The sequence below is a fragment of the Phyllobates terribilis genome, unplaced genomic scaffold (genome assembly GCF_046119375.1).
Source record: "Phyllobates terribilis strain yellow unplaced genomic scaffold, ASM4611937v1 Scaffold_29__1_contigs__length_15306474, whole genome shotgun sequence".
Lineage (NCBI taxonomy): Eukaryota > Metazoa > Chordata > Amphibia > Anura > Dendrobatidae > Phyllobates > Phyllobates terribilis.
Window position 1 is genome coordinate 2701654 of NW_027362789.1, and position 24386 is coordinate 2726039.

The 24386-nt window shown below is 43.7% G+C and overlaps 1 protein-coding gene across 1 annotated transcript in view; it reads left to right on the plus strand.

Annotated features, from left to right (window-relative positions):
- Positions 1-24386, plus strand: part of LOC141178679 (uncharacterized) — an 88397-nt gene that overhangs the window by 45277 nt on the left and 18734 nt on the right. The window contains exon 3 of the mRNA XM_073660566.1: positions 23203-23313. Within this exon, the coding sequence (XP_073516667.1) occupies positions 23203-23313 (111 nt within the window). The remainder of the gene's footprint in view (positions 1-23202; positions 23314-24386) is intronic.

The following is a 24386-nucleotide window of genomic DNA, read 5'->3' on the forward strand; positions in this document are numbered from 1 at the left end:
GACTCCCACGGGTCAGAAGGCAGGGACTGACCGGTACAGCAGATGAGCATGGTAGGCAGGCTGATGGGTGATCTGGCTAGACCTTACCTGCCGTGTCTGCCAGTCCAAGCAGGAGCATCCAGGTAGGCTGACTGGTAGGCACGGCAGGTAACAAGCAGGAGCCTCCAGGTAGGCTGACTGGTAGGCACGGCAGGTAACAGGCAGGTGCTTCCAGGTAAGCAGGCGGGCAGGGCCCATAGACAGACTGGTGGACTGGACTGTAGACAGACTCTCGGGCTGGAGAGTAGACAAGATGGCAGACAGGACTGGTAGTCAGGCTTGTGGACTGGACTGGTAGTCAGGCTTATGGACTGGACTGGTAGTCAGGTTTATGGACTGGACTGGTAGTCAGGCTGGCGGACTGGACTGGTAGTCAGGCTGGCGGACTGGACTGGTAGTCAGGCTAGCCGTGGGACCTGAGGGCTGAAGCAGAGTTTAACCCACAAAGCTACAACCTTGCACGGGCACCTCCATCTTGGAGGAGGTGCCTTTTATATGAGAGGTCCTCTGGCCATTGGCCAGGGACTCCTTAGGATGGCAGGAGCGTCGGAGGACGCCAAGCGGGGAGCGCGGCGGTAAGAGGGACAGCGTCTCTGCCTGTCAGGGGGCAGAGACGCCGATACTATAGGTAGAATACTTTGCCAACAGTTTGGAAACAGCTAATATGCCCATACTGTGTGGGATACACGAGTAGAAATTTTTTTTTGCAGTGTAAAGGCATATCTATGGAAGCGAAATACTCCCAATTCTGCCATTAAGCCCCTGGCAGCGATTATTAGGGAGCATCCAGGAATAATTGAGTTCTGTAGGGGAAATAGAGAAGAGAAGGGTGCTCTCTATGCCGATGACAATTTGTTATTCTTGGCTAAAGCTTCTGAGTCCCTTCCTATAGCCATGAAAACGATTGAAACATTTGGAAAATATTCGAGTCTAGTGATAAATTGGAGCAAATCAGTTATACTTCCATTAGATAGATAATATAGATGAGAATGCTTCCGACTACACTAACTCAGGCCTACAGGTGGTATTAGAGTTTAAGTACTTAGATTTTGACAAAACGGCTAAAATACAGGGTGGGCCATTTATATGGATACACCTAAATTAAATGGGAATGGTTGGTGATGTCAACTTCCTGTTAGTGGCACATTAGTATATGAGAGGGGGAAAACTTTTCCAGATGGGTGGTGACCATGGTGGCCATTTTGAAGTCGGCCATTTTGGATCTAACTTTATTTTTTTTCAATGGGAAGAGGGCCATGTGATACATCAAACTTATTGAGAATTTCATAAGAAAAACAATGGTGTGCTTGGTTTTAACGTAACTTTATTCTTTCATGAGTTATTTACAAGTTTCTCTTTGTTTACAGCAATTGACATGTCGCAGAGGTTAACACGTGAGGAGCAGATAGAAATTGTGTTGATGTTTGGTGAATGCAGTACCCGGGTGATTGCAACAGATTTCAATGCAAGACACCCTACGAGACCACCAATCTCCCATGCTACAGTTAGCAAACTGCTTGCCAAATTTCGTGAAACAGGTTCAGTGCTGGATTTGCCAAAATGTGAACGCAAGAAAACTGTCACTAATGAAGAAACATCAGTGGCTGTCCTAGCTTCATTCAGCAAGAGCCCACAGCGTAGCACTCGCCGCATGTCACTGGAGAGTGGCATCAGTCGAACATCTCTTCGGTGGATATTAGCTACTCACAAATGGCACCCTTACAAAATACAGCTGCTGCAGCATCTCAACGAGGATGACCCAGATCGGTGCACTGAATTTGCAGAATGGGCAAAGCAAAAATTGGAACAGGACCCTCAGTTTAAACAGTGATGAAGCAAACTTTTTTGTGAATGGTGAAGTTAACAAACAAAACCACCAGTATTGATCTGACACTAACCCACAGTGGATAGATCCCTCCAAGACTGTTCGAACACAAAAATCAATGGAAACCTCAATGCCACTGGATATCTGAAATTGCTACATGATGATGTGTTGCCCTCTTTATGCACTGAAGATGGCACTTTCCCTGATTTTTTCCAACAAGATGGTGCACCACCATATTATGGGTGTCAGGTCCGAGCATTCCTACATGAACAGTTTCCTGGAAAGTGGATTGGTCGTCGTGGGCCAGTTGAATGGCCACCAAGGTCTCCCGATCTGACCCCCTTAGACTTTTATCTTTGGGGTCATCTGAAGGTAATTGTCTATGCTGTGAAGATACGCGATGTGCAGCATCTGAAACAACGGATACTGGAAGCCTGTGCTGGCATTTCTTCTGTGGTGTTGCTATCAGTGCGTCAAGAGTGGGAGAAGAGGGTTGCATTGACAATCCAACACTATGGGCAGCACTTTGAACAGTTCATAAACTTGTAAATAACTCATGAAAGAATAAAGTTATATAAAAACCAAGCACACCATTGTTTTTCTTATGAAATTCTCAATAAGTTTGATGTGTCACATGACCCTCTTCCCATTGAAAAAAATAAAGTTGGATCCAAAATGGCCAACTTCAAAATGGCCACCATGGTGACCACCCATCTGGAAAGTTTTCCCCCTCCCATATACTAATGTACCACAAACAGGAAGTTGATATAACCAACCATTCCTATTTTCTTTAGATGTATCCCTATAAATGGCCCACCCTGTAGATGATTATGAGAAGCTGAACCTTGACCCAATATTAACAAAGTTTAAAGGTAAATTAGGGGCTTGGTCCAAGTTACCGTTATCGGTTGTGGGCCGTGCTAATCTGATCAAAATGATTTGGATTCTGCAGTTGCTGTATGTTCTACACAACTCCCCAATATGGATAAATCAGAGATATTTCTTTATAGTTAATCAGGAGTTTAGAAAATGAATGTGGGACAAACAGACTGCGAGAATTAAACTGGAAATACTGCAAAGGAATAAAACAATGGGCGGCCTTGCAGTCCCCAATCCATGGGTTTATTATGTGGCATCTCAACAGGCCAAAAATGGATAGCAAACCATGAATCTGTGACATCAGAATTTATAGACAAAGTTAATTGGATAGTAAATATGGAAAAAGGTATATACCTAAAAAGAGACTCTATATAAGAGATCTATAAATTTTATAATTTATAGAATTTATGGATTGATAGCTCCGGTTTTGGGGTCTAGGGTATTGCAGAGATTCCGCATAGGTCTGTTTGACTCCACATTTTATGTGACACCTTAGATTTCCCTAAGAATAAACAAGTATTTTCATATTATTTTCATGAACTATAAAAAGCTAAAATGTTTATTGTTAATGTGACCCAGCACACTGCTATCTACACCTGGAAAAGAATATCCTTATTTTCCAGAACCAAGAAACATAAACACTATGTGTGAAACGTTTGTTACTGTTGAGGGGTAGAGGACTACGTTCCTCTAATCTTTATGTTGATGTTTTTTGGAAAATTTTATAAAAATCACTAAAAAACATTTGATTTAAAAAAATAAGGCTGTTGGCTTCCTAGATCCCTGATATCTTATTGGATGAATCCACCTTCTCTCCCTTCTGTGCTGTTGAATGTCCTCATATGGTCCCTACAAGACCAGGTCCAGTCTTTAGGACCAAACTTCACTTTTATGATCGATAACATTAAATGTGCAGTGAGGCCAAGTGTGAATTTCTGTACAATAACAGCAGAGTTTCCCTTTATCCTGACTTTTCTATTTCTTTTTAAACCAACTAACTTCAAACAGGATTGTGATAAACTATACAGAAAACATTACACCTGTGCCATGATATATCTCTAAGCTGTGCGTGGCTGATGGCTGTAATATACATTTATTCACGCCTGCAGGAGATGTGTTGGCTCCAGCCCTGGTTTCATGGATTCACTCCACGTCATAAATTCCATTATGTTTTCAATCCTAAGGAATTCAGATTACTGCACAATCTCTCCTGAAATGGGGGCACTAATACTTTCTCTACTCTTCTGGTCGGGACTGCACTATTATAAAAAGTTCTCTTTGAATGTCAAATATTTCTGACAGAAAATATTGTCCCTTACGATAGTTTAGATTCCCAAGAGCCACCGAGCCCCATACTCTAATTGCCCCAGAGAGGTTTCACTACTAGTTACTGATTTATTACTGATGGAGACTGTTGAGTTTGATCATGTCAGTAGATGTGTTATTGTCTATAGTCACAGTTTTTCACTACAGTAGTTGGTGCCCAAAACACTCTGATTTAACCCCTTCCCGCAGCCAGTTTTGTGTTCCTAATCAGGTCCCATTTTTCAAATCTGACTTGTGTCACTTTATTTGGTGATAATATTGAGATTCTTCATAAACGATTAAAGGAAACAAATGAACCTTACAAATTATTTTCCAACTTCTCTTGAATCCGACAATACCCTGTATGCAATTGTACACTACTGTCTGGGCACATGGTAGGTTAAGAAGGGAAGGAGCACCATTTAGCTATTTGAATGCAGATTTTGCTGGGATAGTTTGCAGACACAATGTATTGTGGACACTGTTCATGGTCACCTAGCAGCTCAAAAGATGGCTACCACGAACAGGCTTGGCGTCATCTACTCCATTTTCCAGATCCCAGGATTATCTTGCTCATCATCCTTTATCCCTTCTACATAGATCTGGACTTACACAGAGACCCCTAGGCTTGGGCCACGGTGTTACCTGCTGTTCTGTGGAGTGAGATGGCAAGAATAGTCAGATTAGCACATATTAAGATAATATTATATACGTTGTGCATCCACTGGAACCAAACAACCTATATATTAAATACACAACAAAATAATTTTCAATTTAATTTTCCCTCATCAAAGCCCAGGTGAAACGCACGTTGGGAACGGAAATGAAATGTAAAAGAATATGAATGAAAATAAAAAATATTCAATAGTGCACATAGTGTTTTTACAATTTGTAGGAAGAGAATAGTTTTGTGAAGCTGACTGTCAAAATGTTTATAGATAAAAGACAAGCGTGATGACATTAGTGAATAAGAGTGGGTTAGGTGGGGTGTGGGAGGGAAGCTAAAAAACAAAACAGAAAGGATATATAAATGCATGATACAGTGTTGATATTACAGTCCTGTCTCAATCAATCATTATACTTATAAAGAACTCCTTCAGCCCAAAAGATGATCCCCCAAAAAACCTTAAATGAGGTTTAAATCAGAATATAAAAAGAGGAACGAAGTATGTCCAACAAAGGTTGGTACTGTCTTAACTTGAGGATGAAATCCATGAAATTAAAAACTCCCACTATCATTTAGTGCTTCGTTGATTTCCTCCAGGGTTTGTGGTTCCACGATGGAAATCATGTCAGAAAAGTGCAGTCAAGAAGCTTCAGACGTTTCTCTGCTGGAAAGGATCGGCTCCCTAAGAGACGGCCCAGTAAAAATCCAACCAAGCAACTCTGGGGATCAGTCATCAGGGGAACGCAACAGCAAATCAAGATGAGTGGAAGAAAATACGTATATCTCTTAGTTACTTCAGGAAAAACCAGCCACGTTCTGTAGGTATCAGGAATAACAAAGCTTGAAAAGTAGAAGAAAAATAGATAAGTTAAATCATTTAAAAACACCTAAAATGAAACCCCTGCATTCTTAATGCTTCCATGTGTTGTTAGAGAAATGCCCCAAACCCTAAATTTTCATTTCGAAAAATGTCATTTGTGGTGCTAAGGTACCGAACCTATAGATCCATTTACTTTCTTATTTAGCTAGAAACTTCCCTAAGTCCCCCCTCTAAATCCCAGGGTCACAGCATCAATTCCTTTATATTTCAATAGATGTGGTAATTTCTTAAAGGGTTTTTTCTATTTATTTAACTCACTTATATAGCGCCATTAATTTCACAGCGCTTTACAGATATTATCAGTAGTGTTGAGCGAATTTGTTCGGCATTTCAAATTCGTGTTCGGGATTCCGGCTTGTTCGCGCCAAAAAATTGGTGGTTCTGCCCACGAACATCCCTGATTTGCCACGCTGTCACCCAGATCTGTGTGACAGCGTGGCAAATCAGGGATGTTCCTGGGTGGAGCCGATTTTTTGGAGCGAACAAGCCGGAACCCTGAACATGAACCCGAATTTGAAATGGCAAACAAATTTGTTCAACACTAATTATCAGCACTGTCCCCATTGAGGCTCACAATCTACATTCCCTATCAGTATGTCTTTGGAGTGTGTGAGGAACCCGGAGGAAACCTGCGCAAACACGGAGAGAACATACAAACTCCTTGCAGATGTTGTCCTTGGTGGGATTTGAACCCAGGACCCCAGCGCTGCAAGGTGTTTTGCTTCGATTCACGGGGTAGGTAATAATATCTGTTTTAGTATGGGATCTGTAAAGAGAATATTCCAATGCTTTTTAATTATTTCTTTGAAATCGTACCACTGATTATGAAAATTTGAGACCAATCGTACCTGATCATCTATAGCAAGTTGTTTATGTAATGCCTTGTTCTTATATAGTAGAAGATCCCTGGGTGTGTTTTTGGCTCTTTGATAGCCTTTCCAAATGATTCTGCGGCTGTATCCTTCCTTTTTTGTATATAAAGCATCTTCACTCTCGGCTCTTACAAACAAAATGGTGGGAAAACGAAACACTTTTTTTTAATCAGTTATTTTTTATTACAGTTTTTTCTAAAAAATGAAATTACAATAAAATGTCTTCAATCCCTTTTTCTCCGTCTCCCAATCCATAATGCTGGGGTAAGATTATCTCTAGAGACCCCTGTACAGACTCCGCACACACGTCTCCGTAAACACACAGCTCCGCTCCGTACACCTTGTACACACATGACTCCGCTCCGTACACCTCGTACACACACGGTTCCGCTCCGTACACCTCGTACACACGCAGCTCCGCTCCGTACACCTCGTACACACACGGTTCCGCTCCGTACACCTCGTACACACGCAGCTCCGCTCCGTACACCTCGTACACACATGGCTCCGCTCCGTACACCTCGTACACACGCGGCTCTGCTCCGTACACCTCGTACACACGCGGCTCCGCTTCGTACACCTCGTACACGCGCGGCTCCGCTCCGTACACCTCGTACACGCGCGGCTCCGCTCCGTACACCTCGTACACGCGCGGCTCCGCTCCGTACACCTCGTACACGCGCGGCTCCGCTCCGTACACCTCGTACACGCGCGGCTCCGCTCCGTACGCCTCGTACACGCGCGGCTCCGCTCCGTACGCCTCGTACACGCGGCTCTGCTCCGTACACCTCGTACACGCGCGGCTCTGCTCCGTACACCTCGCACACACACGGCTCCGCTCCGTACACCTCGTACACACACAGCTCTGCTCCGTACACCTCTTACACACGCGACTCAGCTCCGTACACCTCGTACACACGCGGCTCTGCTCCGTACACCTCGTACACACGCGGCTCCGCTCCGTACACCTCGTACACACACGGCTCCGCTCCGTACACCTCGTACACACGCGGCTCTGCTCCGTACACCTCGTACACACACTGCTCCGCTCCGTACGCCTCGTACACGCGCGGCTCTGCTACATCCACACTGTAAACCCCTCCTGACCCCACACATAAACTTCAGCTCATCCAGCACCATGACAACCAGCACAGCAGAGTCCTGCATCCACTGAGGCCCCTGATCATGTGACCCCTGACTCCTCCCCTCCTGTGACCTCATCACAGCTCCTGTGCGCACAGAGCAGCCATATATGTGGTGGCGGCTTTGCAGGTGGAGGTATGTGGAGACCCCATTACTGGGCGCAGGGGGCATTAACCCCTTCAGCACCGAGACTCTTTTGGGGTCTTGTGTTGCCCCTTTATAAGAATCATAAGGTTTTTGTTCTGTTTCCTGTAATAGATACATACGACCCAACTATGGAGACAGGAAGGAGGAAACGTATTGTTCTCATAGTACAGGACCCCTTTACTGCCCCACAGTGTAATGCCCCCATTATGCCCCTTATGCAGGATGTATGATGCCCCCCACAGTGTAATGCCCCCATTATGCCCCTTATGCAGGATGTATGATGCCCCCACACAGTGTAATGCCCCCATTATGCCCCTTATGCAGTATGTATGATGCCCCCACACAGTGTAATGTCCCCATTATGCCCCTTATGCAGGATGTATGATGCCCCCCCACAGTGTAATGCCCCCATTATGCCCCTTATGCAGGATGTATGATGCCCCCACACAGTGTAATGCCCCCATTATGCCCCTTATGCAGTATGATGCCCCCCACAGTGTAATGCCCCCATTATGCCCCTTATGCAGTATGTATGATGCACCACACAGTGTATGCCCCCATTATGCCCCTTATGCAGTATGTATGATGCCCCACACAGTGTAATGCCCCCATTATGCCCCTTATGCAGGATGTATGATGCCCCCACAGTGTAATGCCCCCATTATGCCCCTTATGCAGGATGTATGATGCCCCCCACACAGTGTAATGCCCCCATTATGCCCCTTATACAGTATGTATGATGCCCCCACACAGTGTAATGCCCCCATTATGCCCCTTATGCAGTATGTATGATGCCCCCACACAGTGTAATGCCCCCATTATGCCCCTTATACAGGATGTATGATGCCCCCACACAGTGTAATGCCCCCATTATGCAGGATGTATAATGCCCCTACACAGTGTAATGCCATTATGCCCCTTATACAGTATGTATGATGCCCCCACACAGTGTAATGCCCCCATTATGCCCCTTATGCAGGATGTATGATGCCCCCACACAGTGTAATGCCCCCATTATGCCCCTTATGCAGGATCTATGATGCCCCCACACAGTGTAATGCCCCCATTATGCCCCTTATGCAGGATGTATGATGCCCCCACACAGTGTAATGCCCCCATTATGCCCCTTATGCAGGATGTATGATGTCCCCACACAGTGTAATGCCCCCATTATGCCCCTTATGCAGTATGTATGATGCCCCCCACAGTGTAATGCCCCCATTATGCCCCTTATGCAGGATGTATGATGTCCCCACACAGTGTAATGCCCCCATTATGCCCCTTATGCAGAATGTATGATGCCCCCACACAGTGTAATGCCCCCATTATGCCCCCACACAGTGTAATGCCCCTATTAGGCCCTTTATGCAGGATGTATGATGCCCCACAGTGTAATGCCCCATTATTCCCCTTATGCAGTATGTATGATGCCCCCACAAAGTGTAATGCCCCTTATGCAGGATGTATGATGCCCCCACACAGTGTAATGCTCCATTATGCTCCTTATGCAGTATGTATGATGCCCCCACACAGTGTAATGCCCCCATTGTGCCCCTTGTGCAGTATGTATGATGCCCCCACACAGTGTAATGTCCCCATTAGGCCACAGCCCCACTATCAGTATTTGGTCAGTATTCGGTCAGTACTTTTTCTCAGGAGTGGGAGCTAAAACCAGGAGTGGGTGATGAATTCAGAACTGGTGTCTTGTTTCTATTATACCTTTTCTCTGATTGTTTCTCACCTGATTTTGGCTCCCACTCTTGAGAAAAAATACTGACCAAATACTGATAGTGGGACCTACAAGCACTAATAAACTATTGAAGTGGGATAGTCACCACCCCATCCCCCTAGAAAAGGAAAAACCCAAGGGCCAATTTGTATGGTTGAGAAGGAATTGGTCTACTGTCACAGATTTTAATATACAGACAATAGACATGAACACCAGAAAAGGGGTCCCCACAGTACATTTTGGATTTCGCACAGTCGTTTGCAGAAAGATGGGCGAGACAGACACTCCTCCATACCTAACCAAGAGACCAATAAAAAGATGGAATTGAACAAGTAATATGAACTTATGACAATCAGAGTGACCGTATTTTTAAAATCCTTAGAAAGCACTGAAATATTCTTGCGACCTGTGGGTGCTGTGGGATTTACTCCTACAATAACTTTCAGAAAAGGTTGGTCAATTAGGGACTATTTAGTGCATAGTTTCTATTAAAAACTCTCCACCAAAGGTGACTTGGCTAGATAGAAGAATCTACGGTTTCTTTAGATGTGGAGAAAGTTGTACATGTAATCGGATGAGACCATATAAATCTTTCTCAAGTTCATCCATGGATAAAACCTTTTTCCAGAGGGGTTATTCCAATTGTAAAACACCAGGAAATATACGGTTGAAACCAGAAGTTTCCATGCATTATATTTCAAGGCACATCTGCATGTTTTTCTCAATATCTAACATGAAATCAGAATAAACTTTTCCCGTATTAGATCAATTAGGATTACAATAATTTTTAATATTTGCCAAATGCCAGAATAATGAGAGAAAGAAAATGTTTTAAGGCATTTTTATTACTTACTGCAAAGTCAAAAGTTTACATACACTAAGATTACTATGCCTTTAAACAATTCTGGACTACCCATATGATGATGTCATGGGTTTGGAAGCTTCTGATAGGTTTTTTGCCAACATCTGAGTTAATTAGAGACACACCTGTGAATGTATTTTAATGCACACCTGAAACACACTGCTTCTTTGTGTAGCATCATGGGAAAGTCTAAAGAAATCAGCCAAGATATCAGAAAGAGAATTGTGGACTTGCACAAGTCTGGCTCATCCTTGGGTACAATTTCAAGATACCTGAAGGTGCCTCGCTCATCTGTACAAACAATTATATTCAAATACAAACAAGATGGGAATGTCCAGCCATCATACCACTCAGGAAGGAGACTGGTTCTGTGTCCCAGAGATGAATGTGCTTTGGTCCATCATGTACATATCAACCCAATGGCAAAAGCAAAAGACTTTGTGAAGATGATGGCAGAAGCTGGTAAGATTGTGTCAATAGCCACAGTGAAATGAGTACTGAATCAACATGGGCTGAAAGGCCACTCTGCCAGGAAGAAGCCATTACTCCAAACGAAACGAAAAGTCAGATTAATGTTTGCAAATGCACACAGGAGCAAAGTCCTAAAGTTTTGTGGACATGTCCTGTAGTCTGATGAAACTAAAATTGAACTTTTTGGGCATAATGACCATCGTTATGTTTGGAGGGAAAAGGGAGAAGATTGGAAGCCTAAGAACACCATCCCAACTGTGAAACACAGGGGTGGCAGCATCAAGTTGTGGGGTTGTTTTTGCTTCAGGAGGGATTGGTGAACTTCACAAAATAGATGGCATCATGAGAAAAGAAGATTATGTGGCAATACTAAAGCAACATCTCAAGACATCAGCCAGGAAGTTAAAGCTTGGGTGAAAATGGGTCTCCCAAATGAACAATGACCTGAAGCATACTGTCAAAATGGTAACAAAGTAGCTTAAGGATAATAAAGTCAATGTTTTGGAGTGGCCATCAAAAACCCCTGATCTCAATCATATTGAAAATTTATGGGCAAAGCTGAAAAGGCTGGTGTGAGCAAGGCGACCTACAAACCTGGATCAGTTACACTAGTTTTGTCAGGAGGAATGGGCCTAATTTCCGACCAACTATTGTGAGAAGCTTGTGGAAGGATATCCCAAATGTTTGACCCTAGTCGTTCAGTGTAAGGGCAATGGTACCAAATACTAATGAAATGTATGTAAACTTTTGACTTTGCAGTAAGTAATAAAAATGCCTTAAAACATTCTCTCTCATTATTCGGGCATTTGGAAAATATTAAAAATTATGGTAATCCTAATTGACACAAACTAGCGAAGGCCAGAAACTTGCTATGAAAGTTTCAACTAGATATAGCAAACAAGTGCATATAAAATATAACTTTTATTAATGAAATATTTAAAAAAGAATTTTTGCAAGATGCCCATATGGTGTATAAATATATCGTGAGTAAAAAGATATAAATATCCAGAATATAGCTAGACAGAGTATCAAGCCCTATCAGGTCCAGCACAGGTAAGGATCCAAAAAGGTACTCAAACTGTGAAGTCCAAAAAGAACCTTACATATAAGCAATAAGCCGAAGTACACATCACCAAATACCCATATAGCAATATATACGGTGATCATACCTATATCTGCATATACCCATAAACATAACAAGCCATTATTAAATGGTAGGTATGTATACAGAAATAGAACTATGAGGAGCCTTCTATTACCATCCAGGCATTAAATCCTCATAGAAAATGGAAACATCTCACCCGGGGTCTTTTTATGTATGTTCCCCCTTTACATTACAGGTGATCAGTTGATCCACGGAACATCCCGACGCATTTCAATCCTTCATCAGGGGTACATAGTTCCTCTTCATCAAGGGTATATAGTTCCTCATTCCCTCATTAGTTCCTCAATTACATCCTAATGCCTCGGATGGGTACATATGTTGCCGTGCTTTATATACGTGCATCAAGCCGCGCTCCTTCATAATTACCGCGCTAACCGTGACGTACTTCCGGTCCCAGAATACCCAGTTGCCGGAAGCCAACGTCACGCGTTCCTATGAATAGGGAACGCACTTCCGGTCCCAGAATACCCAGTTACCGGAAGCCAACGTCACGCGTTCCTATGGACATGGAACGCAAGCGTGATGCTAAGAGACACGCATCACCTTCCCAATACGTGGTACCGCCTCACGCCATGCTGGAGCGCACAGACTCCTCCCCTATGCGGTCCAGCAGTCATATTGAATGGGGTAAGAGATATTCAACAGAGGGAAAAGAAACCCTAAGCTGTCCACATCTCTATTATAGGAAATGCCCCGTATTAATGGTATGTAAAAAGGCTCTATCTGGTGATCACCAGAAAAAATGCCTAATTGCTTAAACAAACACATACAGTTCATCAGTATATTAAATGGGGGTTCCCATAGGACGAATAATTAGACATGGGACCAATAATTAGATAAGAAATATTATATTAATTAGTCGCCAGAACCACAACGGACCTCTCAAGAGGAGCAGAAGAAAAAAGGGGGGGCCCTATTAAAACGACTAGATAACAACTCATCTGCTTACCCTACCTACGTGGGGGTTGGCACCCTACAAATCCTGCGCAAATGGCGCCCCCACTCTACGGTGGCTCTCCCTATCTAACTATCCCTATTCTGTCCCTATTCTGGAAGGAATGGGGCAAAGGATAGAATCTTATTCATACCAAGTGGGGTAGTGGTGCCCAGGGTAAAGATCCATCGAGTTTCCTTTTGTAGTATGCGTAAATCCCAGTTTCCTCCTCTTATCGGTGGTGTCACCTTCTCAATGGCCATAAATTTAATGACATTGGCATCACCCAGGTGCATAGTATTTACATGATTGGCTATTGGGGTATCTTTCTTGTTTTTAATATCACGTAAGTGTTCTAATATCCTTTTCTTTAACTCCCTTCGTGTCTTCCCAATATATTCCAATTTGCATATACATGTGGCCTTGTATATCACTCCCTTCGATCGACAGTTGATGAGTTCCCTGATCTTAAACTCCCTCCCCTTAACAAAACTCCCAGATAAACTGGCCCTACAACCACAAATTACTTATCGTAGAGGGAGATCCCTTAGGGGTCGTCTCGTCCATAGTCATTTTATGTCCGAGCGTAGTCCTACATGGTTGGATCGAGGAGTTTCTGGCTGTTATCGGTGTAACAACTGTAAGGCATGCTCTGCCATGACCCAGGGGAACACTTTCAGGAGTTTTGTTAAGGGGAGGGAGTTTAAGATCAGGGAACTCATCAACTGTCGATCGAAGGGAGTGATATACAAGGCCACATGTATATGCAAATTGGAATATATTGGGAAGACACGAAGGGAGTTAAAGAAAAGGATATTAGAACACTTACGTGATATTAAAAACAAGAAAGATACCCCAATAGCCAATCATGTAAATACTATGCACCTGGGTGATGCCAATGTCATTAAATTTATGGCCATTGAGAAGGTGACACCACCGATAAGAGGAGGAAACTGGGATTTACGCATACTACAAAAGGAAACTCGATGGATCTTTACCCTGGGCACCACTACCCCACTTGGTATGAATAAGATTCTATCCTTTGCCCCATTCCTTCCAGAATAGGGACAGAATAGGGATAGTTAGATAGGGAGAGCCACCGTAGAGTGGGGGCGCCATTTGCGCAGGATTTGTAGGGTGCCAACCCCCACGTAGGTAGGGTAAGCAGATGAGTTGTTATCTAGTCGTTTTAATAGGGCCCCCCCTTTTTTCTTCTGCTCCTCTTGAGAGGTCCGTTGTGGTTCTGGCGACTAATTAATATAATATTTCTTATCTAATTATTGGTCCCATGTCTAATTATTCGTCCTATGGGAACCCCCATTTAATATACTGATGAACTGTATGTGTTTGTTTAAGCAATTAGGCATTTTTTCTGGTGATCACCAGATAGAGCCTTTTTACATACCATTAATACGGGGCATTTCCTATAATAGAGATGTGGACAGCTTAGGGTTTCTTTTCCCTCTGTTGAATATCTCTTACCCCATTCAATATGACTGCTGGACCGCATAGGGGAGGAGTCTGTGCGCTCCAGCATGGCGTGAGGCGGTACCACGTATTGGGAAGGTGATGCGTGTCTCTTAGCATCACGCTTGCGTTCCATGTCCATAGGAACGCGTGACGTTGGCTTCCGGTAACTGGGTATTCTGGGACCGGAAGTGCGTTCCCTATTCATAGGAACGCGTGACGTTGGCTTCCGGCAACTGGGTATTCTGGGACCGGAAGTACGTCACGGTTAGCGCGGTAATTATGAAGGAGCGCGGCTTGATGCACGTATATAAAGCACGGCAACATATGTACCCATCCGAGGCATTAGGATGTAATTGAGGAACTAATGAGGGAATGAGGAACTATATACCCTTGATGAAGAGGAACTATGTACCCCTGATGAAGGATTGAAATGCGTCGGGATGTTCCGTGGATCAACTGATCACCTGTAATGTAAAGGGGGAACATACATAAAAAGACCCCGGGTGAGATGTTTCCATTTTCTATGAGGATTTAATGCCTGGATGGTAATAGAAGGCTCCTCATAGTTCTATTTCTGTATACATACCTACCATTTAATAATGGCTTGTTATGTTTATGGGTATATGCAGATATAGGTATGATCACCGTATATATTGCTATATGGGTATTTGGTGATGTGTACTTCGGCTTATTGCTTATATGTAAGGTTCTTTTTGGACTTCACAGTTTGAGTACCTTTTTGGATCCTTACCTGTGCTGGACCTGATAGGGCTTGATACTCTGTCTAGCTATATTCTGGATATTTATATCTTTTTACTCACGATATATTTATACACCATATGGGCATCTTGCAAAAATTCTTTTTTAAATATTTCATTAATAAAAGTTATATTTTATATGCACTTGTTTGCTATATCTAGTTAATCCTAATTGACCTAAAACGGGAAAGGTTTATTCTGATTTCATGTCAGATATTGAGAAAAACACGCAGATGTGTCTTTTTATTTAGTGTGTGTAACATTCTGGTTTCAAATGTGTATGGCTACATGCACCTGCCCCCTAGATAATGTAGGCACGGCCAAGAGTTTGGTTTAGCACGAGGGTGGGGAAGGGGCCATTTGGGCGATATACACCATGGTCAGGACTAGTGATGAGCGAATTTGTTCAAAATCTAAACTTACGACTTAAATTCAACACTAATATGGCACATTCGGATTTGTGATTGGAAAGGCGAGCACAATTTCTTAAATTCGGGAAAAATTGGCAACGTTCGGCGAATAAATGCGGGAACGTAGTAGTGAAAGTGGCAGAAACAATTTCTGTGAGTCCTTTCACACATTTTTTAGACCAACTCGTGCACCTGCACAACAGAGTGCAAGTCTGACGACTGGAGAGGATGGTGCACTCCTGGTTGAGTCTCCATCTGCTGGGTTGTCTGTAGAGGAAGAGGTTTTGGTTAGTAATTCTACAATTTCTACTGTAGTGAAATTGATGTCACTTTGCTGGTGTCTGCCACAAATTTTTGGAAAGTGGAGAATCCTGATTGGGTCTGCATCTATTGTGTTGGCTAGGGTGGAAGAGGTTTCTGTCTCCATTAAACTACTTCTACTCTGGTGAAATTGATGCCACTTTGTTAGGCCCTAATTTAGGGAAATATGAACGCTTCTGGTTAGGTCTCCATTTCCTGGATTGGCTGTAGTGGAAGAGGTTTTGGTCTCCATCCATTAGTATAGTTATAGTGTAGTAAACTTAATTATTTGGTGCAGATATTGTTCTCCACAAAGGGGTACACAAACATGATAAACTCAAAACTGGTTTTCAATAAGCAACCATCAAACACATCTGCTGCTTCTTCCTCCTCCTTTGTTACCGTGTCAAGTATTGTCACGCAGGTCTCCGAAACTACGGTTGTATACTTGCTCCAGTCAGGCTGAGTGAAAGCCCATCAGCTGTAACAGAAGCGGACATGCTTGATGTGTTTATTTCACTGAGCACACCACATGTTTCTGAATCCACCGTAACATCTCCGCCTGCACCTCACTCACGGTCTAGCAGTTTGTCCGTTTCACTGTACTCCGCCCTCTCTCAGCACCGGAGCCAGCATTCAGTCCTGCAGTTGTGGTCCGTAAAAGATTGTTTACTCCTACAAATGACAAAGCTAAAAGGTTGAACTCCACCATCTCCAATCTGTAGGCCGCAGAAATAATGGTCCTGATTGTGTCTCCATCTACTGGGTTGGCTGTGCTGGAAGAGGTGTTGGTCCTAATTACACTATTTCTACTGTAGTGAATTTAATGCCACTTTGCTGGTTTCAGCCACTAATTTTTGGAAATGTGGGGTGTCATGGAAATATTAAGAAAAATATTAATGATTTCTCTTTTTCCCTGAAACCTCTCTTCATCCCCCTCCCCTATAATATTTGTCAAAGGACCAAGAGCTGACACTTGGACCAACTGCTTCCATGCAAATTAACACACACAGCAGAAGTCACTTGTAGACAAATGCATCACAAAAGGTGCTACAAACCCAATCAGCATGCGAGTGTATTTCCGCCGGCAGAGGCAGGGAATAATTAGACACAGGATTACGATAAATCTACATATAGGTGAGAAGGTTGTACTCCCAGGACGTCAAAAGGAATTTAAGAGCGGTCTCCAGATGTTCGGCACCAACACGAAATATGGAATAACTAAAGTTCCATAATTCCAATAACAATGGGGCCCACATTTTTAGTGACAGAGTCAGCTAAGGAACAATATGCTTATTTTTTCATAGCCGTACGCCCCTCCGGGGAGCTGTGGCGCAAAAGTATGAAAATAGCAGACCGCAACTATGTCATCGAGAGAAAGGTAAAATCATAACGGAAAATATGGCATCGCTTGCAAGTCTCTACGATCAACCAGTGTTAAGTTATCGCAAAAGCCAGCTATTTTAATAAAAATGTGAAGGCTGGAGTCCAGCCCACGTGATGCCATCCCAGGGGGTGTGTGGGCAGGTCTTTCTCTTCAGCATAAAAGAATCCACTGAGGATGGATCAGTATTCATTGCTGGGAGTATATATTTATTATAAGCAATGGATCCCGTTCAGTAGCGGACAAATCTGGAGTGCTTCCCTCTTCCTATATTGAATCGTCTCTGCTATCTTATAGTAAGTTTCTTCTTTAATCCTTATTATTTTGTGTAACTGCATATGTATTGTAATGTCTCCTTTGTAAAATCCTTTTATATTTTTCCTAAACACTGCCTCCCTTTTGGAAGTCTTGCCTGCTTACAAGTCTTGATGCCCTCTTTCAGTCTGTGGGAAAGCTGTATGAGTTTCACTTAATGACCTTCAGTGGCCTAAACCGTGCCTTTGCTTATGCATGTTATTTCTCAAAACGCATTGCAGATCAGGCCATAGTCCAACTCTGTAATGATTAAATTCAAGGCATAAAGAAAGATCTTTGTCTGTGACTAAGCGCCACCGAGAAGTGTGAGCTGATGTTGGACGGGCTGCCATTGCTTATTCAACAAGCTGCATTAGAGGACTTTCTGGGAGAAATGACAGCCAGAGTAGATACGGTTTCCCCCTATGCCAGTCCTTTCACCAAGCTAAAGAATATGAATGTGGTAAAATACAATTCTCACCGAGAAGCAGTGTCAGACTGAAGAACATTGGGCCCACCAGAGGATTTGATTCTGAGGGACCACCTTTCTCCCCTGCTAAAGAGCCCTATAGCAGCTGCAAGGTTTGCGCTATGAACTCTCCTGAAAGAGAAGCCAGGGCCCACTGGAGGATTCTCCGGTTCTCTGGTGGGCGAGTCCAACCCTGCCCTGGCTAAGAAAAGTCTGTGGGAAGGTTCCCGGACACTTTATGGCTGCTTTTTTACTGTGGACTGGCTCCAGTGAGATGTATCATCCCTGGTCACATTCACTTGTCCACATGTTTGTGGTTGGGCAGTCCTTCCCACTAAGTGCACTGAGGAGGGCATGGGTAATGTTCTGCGACCCATGCTTGTGGAAGGCGGGGACAACCCGGGAAGAAATAGTGGTGGCTGGGGACCGAGTATGGATACTTGGCCGCTGCCATGAGGTTGAGGTTGTGAAAAGTTTCCGCCTCCAAGAACCTTAAAGGCAACATTTCAAGTGCAAGCAGCTGTCCAGAAATGTGGCAGTTTAGTATTGCGGCCTGTGGATGGGTAGCTGGCTGCATACTTGCGCTTCCATTCCAAGTAACAGAAAACAAAGGAGCTTGATGGCCCCATCATTATCACAACCTGCAAGGTGTGCACTATGAACTCTCCTGATGGAGAAGCCAGGGCCCACCGGAGGATTTTCCGGTTCTGGTGGGCCCATCCAACCCTGCCGAGAAGCAGCTAAGAAAAGTCTGTGTTAAGGTTCCCGGACACACTATGACTGCTTTTTTACTGTGGACTGGCTCCAGCAATCCATAAGATTGCAATCTGTAAGATCCCTTCACTGGCCCCTAATTGTCCCGCGTATCTAGTTGAAACTACTAACACTACCATGCCATCCATAACCTTTCTTCTCCGTACATTTCTGAACTAATCTACCGATATATTCCCTTACGTAATCTCCGGTCCTCCCAAGACCTCCTTCTCTCCACACTTATTTGTTCCTCACCCAATTGCCTCCAATACTTCTACCAAATATCCACCATCCTCTGGAATTCTGTGTCTCAACACATCCAATTAGCCACCACATTTGAATCCTTCAGACACAACCTGAAAACCCATCTCTTCAAGACAGCTTACAGCCTGCCATTGCCTCACTGCCACCTCGACACCACCGGAGCTAATGCAACTCCACAACCTACTGTCCCCTTCCCCACCGTCCTGTAGAATGTAAGGCCTCAAGTGCAGGGTCTGTAAGACTAAAGATGCAATATGGCACCTTGGCAAAGCCCAGTTATGTTCTCCCTCTGATATCTAACAATAACAAACAGGTCATGCTGGAGAAACTTGCACCTACTGCCACTTATTGTCTTCAGCTCCTTTGTGAGAAGCTAATGTTTGTTCAGCCAGTCTACCAAATAAAATTCCTGAGGTACGAAAATTGTGTATGGCTTTGCTTCTGGTACTGGTTGCTAATACCAAACCATGGCGTTCCATTCACTGGATATTCCTGGCTAGTTGGAGACAAGCTCATTCCCACAGAAAAGTACAATCAAGCTAAGGAGATGGTGGCCTCTATCATCATGAAGGAGTTTGCTCGTTTTCTAGTAATCTGGCTTTTATACAGTGGGTATGGAAAGTATTCAGACCCCTTTAAATTTTTCACTCTTTATTTCATTGCAACCATTTGGTAAATTCTAAAAAGTTCATATTTTTTTCTCATTAAAGTACACTCTGCACCCCATCTTGACTGAAAAAATGGAAACGGAAACGAAATGGAAAAAAAGAAAAACTGGAATATCACATGGTCATAAGTATTCAGACCCTTTGCTCAGTATTGAGTAGAAGCACCCTTTTGAGCTAGTACAGCCATGAGTCTTCTTAGGAATGATGCAACAAGTTTTTCACACCTGGATTTGGGGATCCTCTGCCATTCTTCCTTACAGATCTTCCCAAGTTCCGTCAGGTTGGATGGTGAACGTTGGTGGACAGCCATTTTCAGGTCTCTCCAGAGATGTTCAATTGGGTTTAGGTCAGGGCTCTGGCTGGGCCAGTCAAGAATGGTCACAGAGTTGTTCTGAAGCCACTCCTTTGTTATTTTAGCTGTGTGCTTAGGGTCATTGTCTTGTTGGAAATGTGAACCTTCGGCCAAGTCTGAGGTCCAGAGCACTCTGGAAGAGATTTTCATCCAGGATATCTCTGTATTTCATGTTTCCTTCAATTGCAACCAGTCGTCCTGTCCCTGCAGCTGAAAAACACCCCCATAGCATGATGCTGCCACCACCATGTTTCACTGTTGGGATTGTATTGGTCTGGTGATGAGCAGTGCCTGGTTTTCTCCACACATACCGCTTAGAATTGTTACCAAAAAGTTCTATCTTCGTCTCATGAGACCAGAGAATCTTATTTCACATAGTCTGGGAGTCCTTCATGTGTTTTTGAGCAAACTCTATGCGGGTTTTCATATGTCTTGCACTGAGGAGAGGCTTCCGTCGGGCCACTCTGCCATAAAAACCCGACTGGTGGAGGGCTGCAGTGATAGTTGACTTTGTGAAACTTTCTCCCATCTCCCTACTGCATCTCTGGAGCTCAGCCACAGTGATCTTGGGGTTCTTCTTTGCCTCTCTCACCAAGGCTCTTCTCCCATGGTTGCTCAGGTCTAGGAAGACTTCTGGTGGTCCCAAACTTCTTCCATTTAAGGATTATGGAGACCACTGTGCTCTTTGAAACTTTGAGTAATGCAAAAATTCTTTTATAACCTTGGCCACATCTGTGCCTTGCCACAATTCTGTCTCTGAGCTCCTTGGGCAGTTCCTTTTGATCTCATGATTCTCATTTGGTCTGACATTCTCTGTGAGCTGTGAGGTCTTATATAGACAGGTGTGTACCTTTCCAAATCAAGTCCTATCAGTTTAATTAAACACAGCTGGACTCCAATGAAGGAGTAGAATCATCTCAAGAAGGATCACAAGGAAATGGACAGCATGTGACTTAAATATGAGTGTCTGAGCAGTTTGGCATACCAAGCCATCGAAAACATGTCTCCTCCATACATGTGTGACCTAGTCTCCCTGCATGCAATCGCCCATCCTTCCAAGATCTTCTCTACTTCCCTCTTATCTCTTCTTGCCACAATCGCATACAAGATTTGTCCCGTACTTCTCCCCTACTGGGTAACTCTGTACCCCAACACATCAGACTGTCGCCTACCCTGGAAACCTTGAAAAGGAAGCTAAAGACCCACCTCTTACGACAAGCCTACAACCTGCAGTAACCTTCGTTCCACGACTAACTCTACCCTCGCCTACTGTATCCTCACCCATCCCTTGTAGACTGTGAGCCCTCGCAGGCAGGGTCCTCTCTCCTCTTGTACCAGTCAGTGACTCCTTTTCACATGTAAAGCGCCACAGAATAAATGACGCTGTAATAATAATAATAATAATTATAGTACTTGTACTCTGGTTCAATTGATGGCACTTTCCTGGTGTCTGCCCCTAATTTGATGCGTTTTGGCAGCTTTTGGGCCAGTTTGAAGGTGTTGTGTTTGCGTTTGTTGTTGCCCCCCATTGAATCCTATGACGTTCGTCAATGTTCGGCGAATTTTGCAAATTCGACAATCGTAATCTGACCCGAACATTGAAACATTCACTCATCTCTGCTCACTAACATATCCCGAACAGGAACACATACATTCTTACCAGAGGCATAAGTAAAGTCTGATGGGCCTGGTGCAAGATTTGGACCATACCCCACCCAGGAAAAAAAAAAAAAAAAAAAATATATATATATATACCAGACTTCCATCTGGTATATACAGTACAGACCAAAAGTTTGGACACACCTTCTCATTTAAGGATTTTTCTGTATTTTCATGACTATGAAAATTGTACATTCACACTGAAGGCATCAAAACTATGAATTAACACATGTGGAATTATATACTTAACAAAAAAGTGTGAAACAACTGAAAATATGTCTTATATTCTAGGTTCTTCAAAGTAGCCACCTTTTGCTTTGATGACTGCTTTGCACACTCTTGGCATTCTCTTGATGAGCTTCAAGAGGTAGTCACCAGAAATGGTTTTCACTTCACAGGTGTGCCCTGTCAGGTTTAATAAGTGGGATTTCTTGCCTTATAAATGGGGTTGGGACCATCAGTTGTGTTGTGCAGAAGTCTTGTAGATTCAAAGCTGATAGTCTACTGAATAGACTGTTAGAATTTGTATTATGGCAAGAAAAAAGCAGCTAAGTAAAGAAAAACGAGTGGCCATCATTACTTTAAGAAATGAAGGCCAGTCAGTCGGAAAAATTGGGAAAACTTTGAATGTGTCCCCAAGTGCAGTTGCAAAAACCATCAAGCGCTACAAAGAAACTGGCTCACATGAGGACCGCCCCAGGAAAGGAAGACCAAGAGTCACCTCTGCTTCTGAGGATAAGTTTATCCGAGTCACCAGCCACAGAAATCGCAGGTTAAGAGCAACTCAGATTAGAGACCAGGTCAATGCCACACAGAGTTCTAGCAGCAGACACATCTCTACAACAACTGTTAAGAGGAGACTTTGTGCAGCAGGCCTTCATGGTAAAATAGCTGCTAGGAAACCACTGCTAAGAACAGGCAACAAGCAGAAGAGACTTGTTTGGGCTAAAGAACACAAGGAATGGACGTTAGACCAGTGAAAATCTGTGCTTTGGTCTGATGAGTCCAAATTTGAGATCTTTGGTTCCAACCACCGTGTCTTTGTGCGACGCAGAAAAGGTGAACGGATGGAGTCTACATGCCTGGTTCCCACCATGAAGCATGGAGGAGGAGGTGTGATGGTGTGGGAGTGCTTTGCTGGTGACACTGTTGGGGATTTATTCAAAATTGAAGGCATACTGAACCAACATGGCTACCACAGCATTTTGCAGCGGCATGCTATTCCATCCGGTTTGCGTTTAGTTGGACCATCATTTATTTTTCAACAGGACAATGACCCCAAACACACCTCCAGGCTGTGAAAGGGCTATTTGACCAAGAAGGAGAGTGATGGGGTGCTACGCCAGATGACCTGACCTCCACAGTCAACAGACCTGAACCCAATCGAGATGGTTTGGGGTGAGCTGGACCGCAGAGTGAAGGCAAAAGGGCCAACAAGTGCTAAGCATCTCTGGGAACTCCTTCAAGATTGTTGGAAGACCATTTCCGGTGACTACCTCTTGAAGCTCATCAAGAGAATGCCAAGAGTGTGCAAAGCAGTCATCAAAGCAAAAGGTGGCTACTGTGAAGACCCTAGAATATAAGACATATTTTCAGTTGTTTCACACTTTTTTGGTAAGTATATAATTCCACATGTGTTAATTCATAGTTTTGATGCCTTCAGTGTGAATGTACAATTTTCATAGTCATGAAAATACTGAAAAATCTTTAAATGAGAAGGTGTGTCAAAACTTTTGGTCTGTACTGTATGTCCCTCATCATGGTCCCTTATCTTAGAGCCCCATACTGGTATATACGGTATATATCCCCCATTCTGATGCTGTTCTTTACTGTATAGAAAAAAAAGCTAAGCATTACACTCCCCAGAGGTGAACACAGAAGTCATAGTGCCCCATAATCCCCCCTACAGTATTATGCTCCTACTTATAGTAATGCACTCCCCATACTCCTCCATACACTATAATGAACCCCATAGTACTCCATACAGTATAATGCACAGCCCATAGTCCTCCCTATTGTATAATGCACTCCCTATACTCCTCCATATAGTATAATGCACCCTCAATAATCCACCATACAGTATAATGCACACCCTATAGTCATGCATGTAGTATAATGCACAGCCTATAGTCCTCTGTATAGTATAATGCACAACCCATTCTAAAATATGTTCCCCATCCTGGTATGCGGCCCTCATCCAGGACCCCATCCTGGTATATGGCCCTCATCCTGGTATATATTCTCCATCCTGGTGTATGGCCCTCATCTTGGTATATGGCCCTCATCCTGGTATATGTCCCCCATCCTGGTATATGGCCCTCACCCTGGGCCCCCATCCTGATATATGGCCCCGCTGTTGGTCAATACACAGAAAAAAACAATAAACGCTCCTACTCACCTTCCTAGCACTCACCATGCTGTGCGGCGTCCACATCTGAAGCTGGCAGCTGATTTTGGTTGATTTTGACAGGAGCACATAACATCACTGCAATGCACCCCCGGTCGCCTCTGATTAGCCAGCAGCATGTATTGCGGAGCACGGATTTTGCAAGTGTTTGCGCTGCAATACACTTCACCTGAATATGTGTTCTAGGATGCACATTCAGCTGAAATAGGGGCTGGCACCGGCGGGCCCCATGTCCGCCGGGTACGTTACGGCCCTGATTCTGATGTTCTATTGTATACCT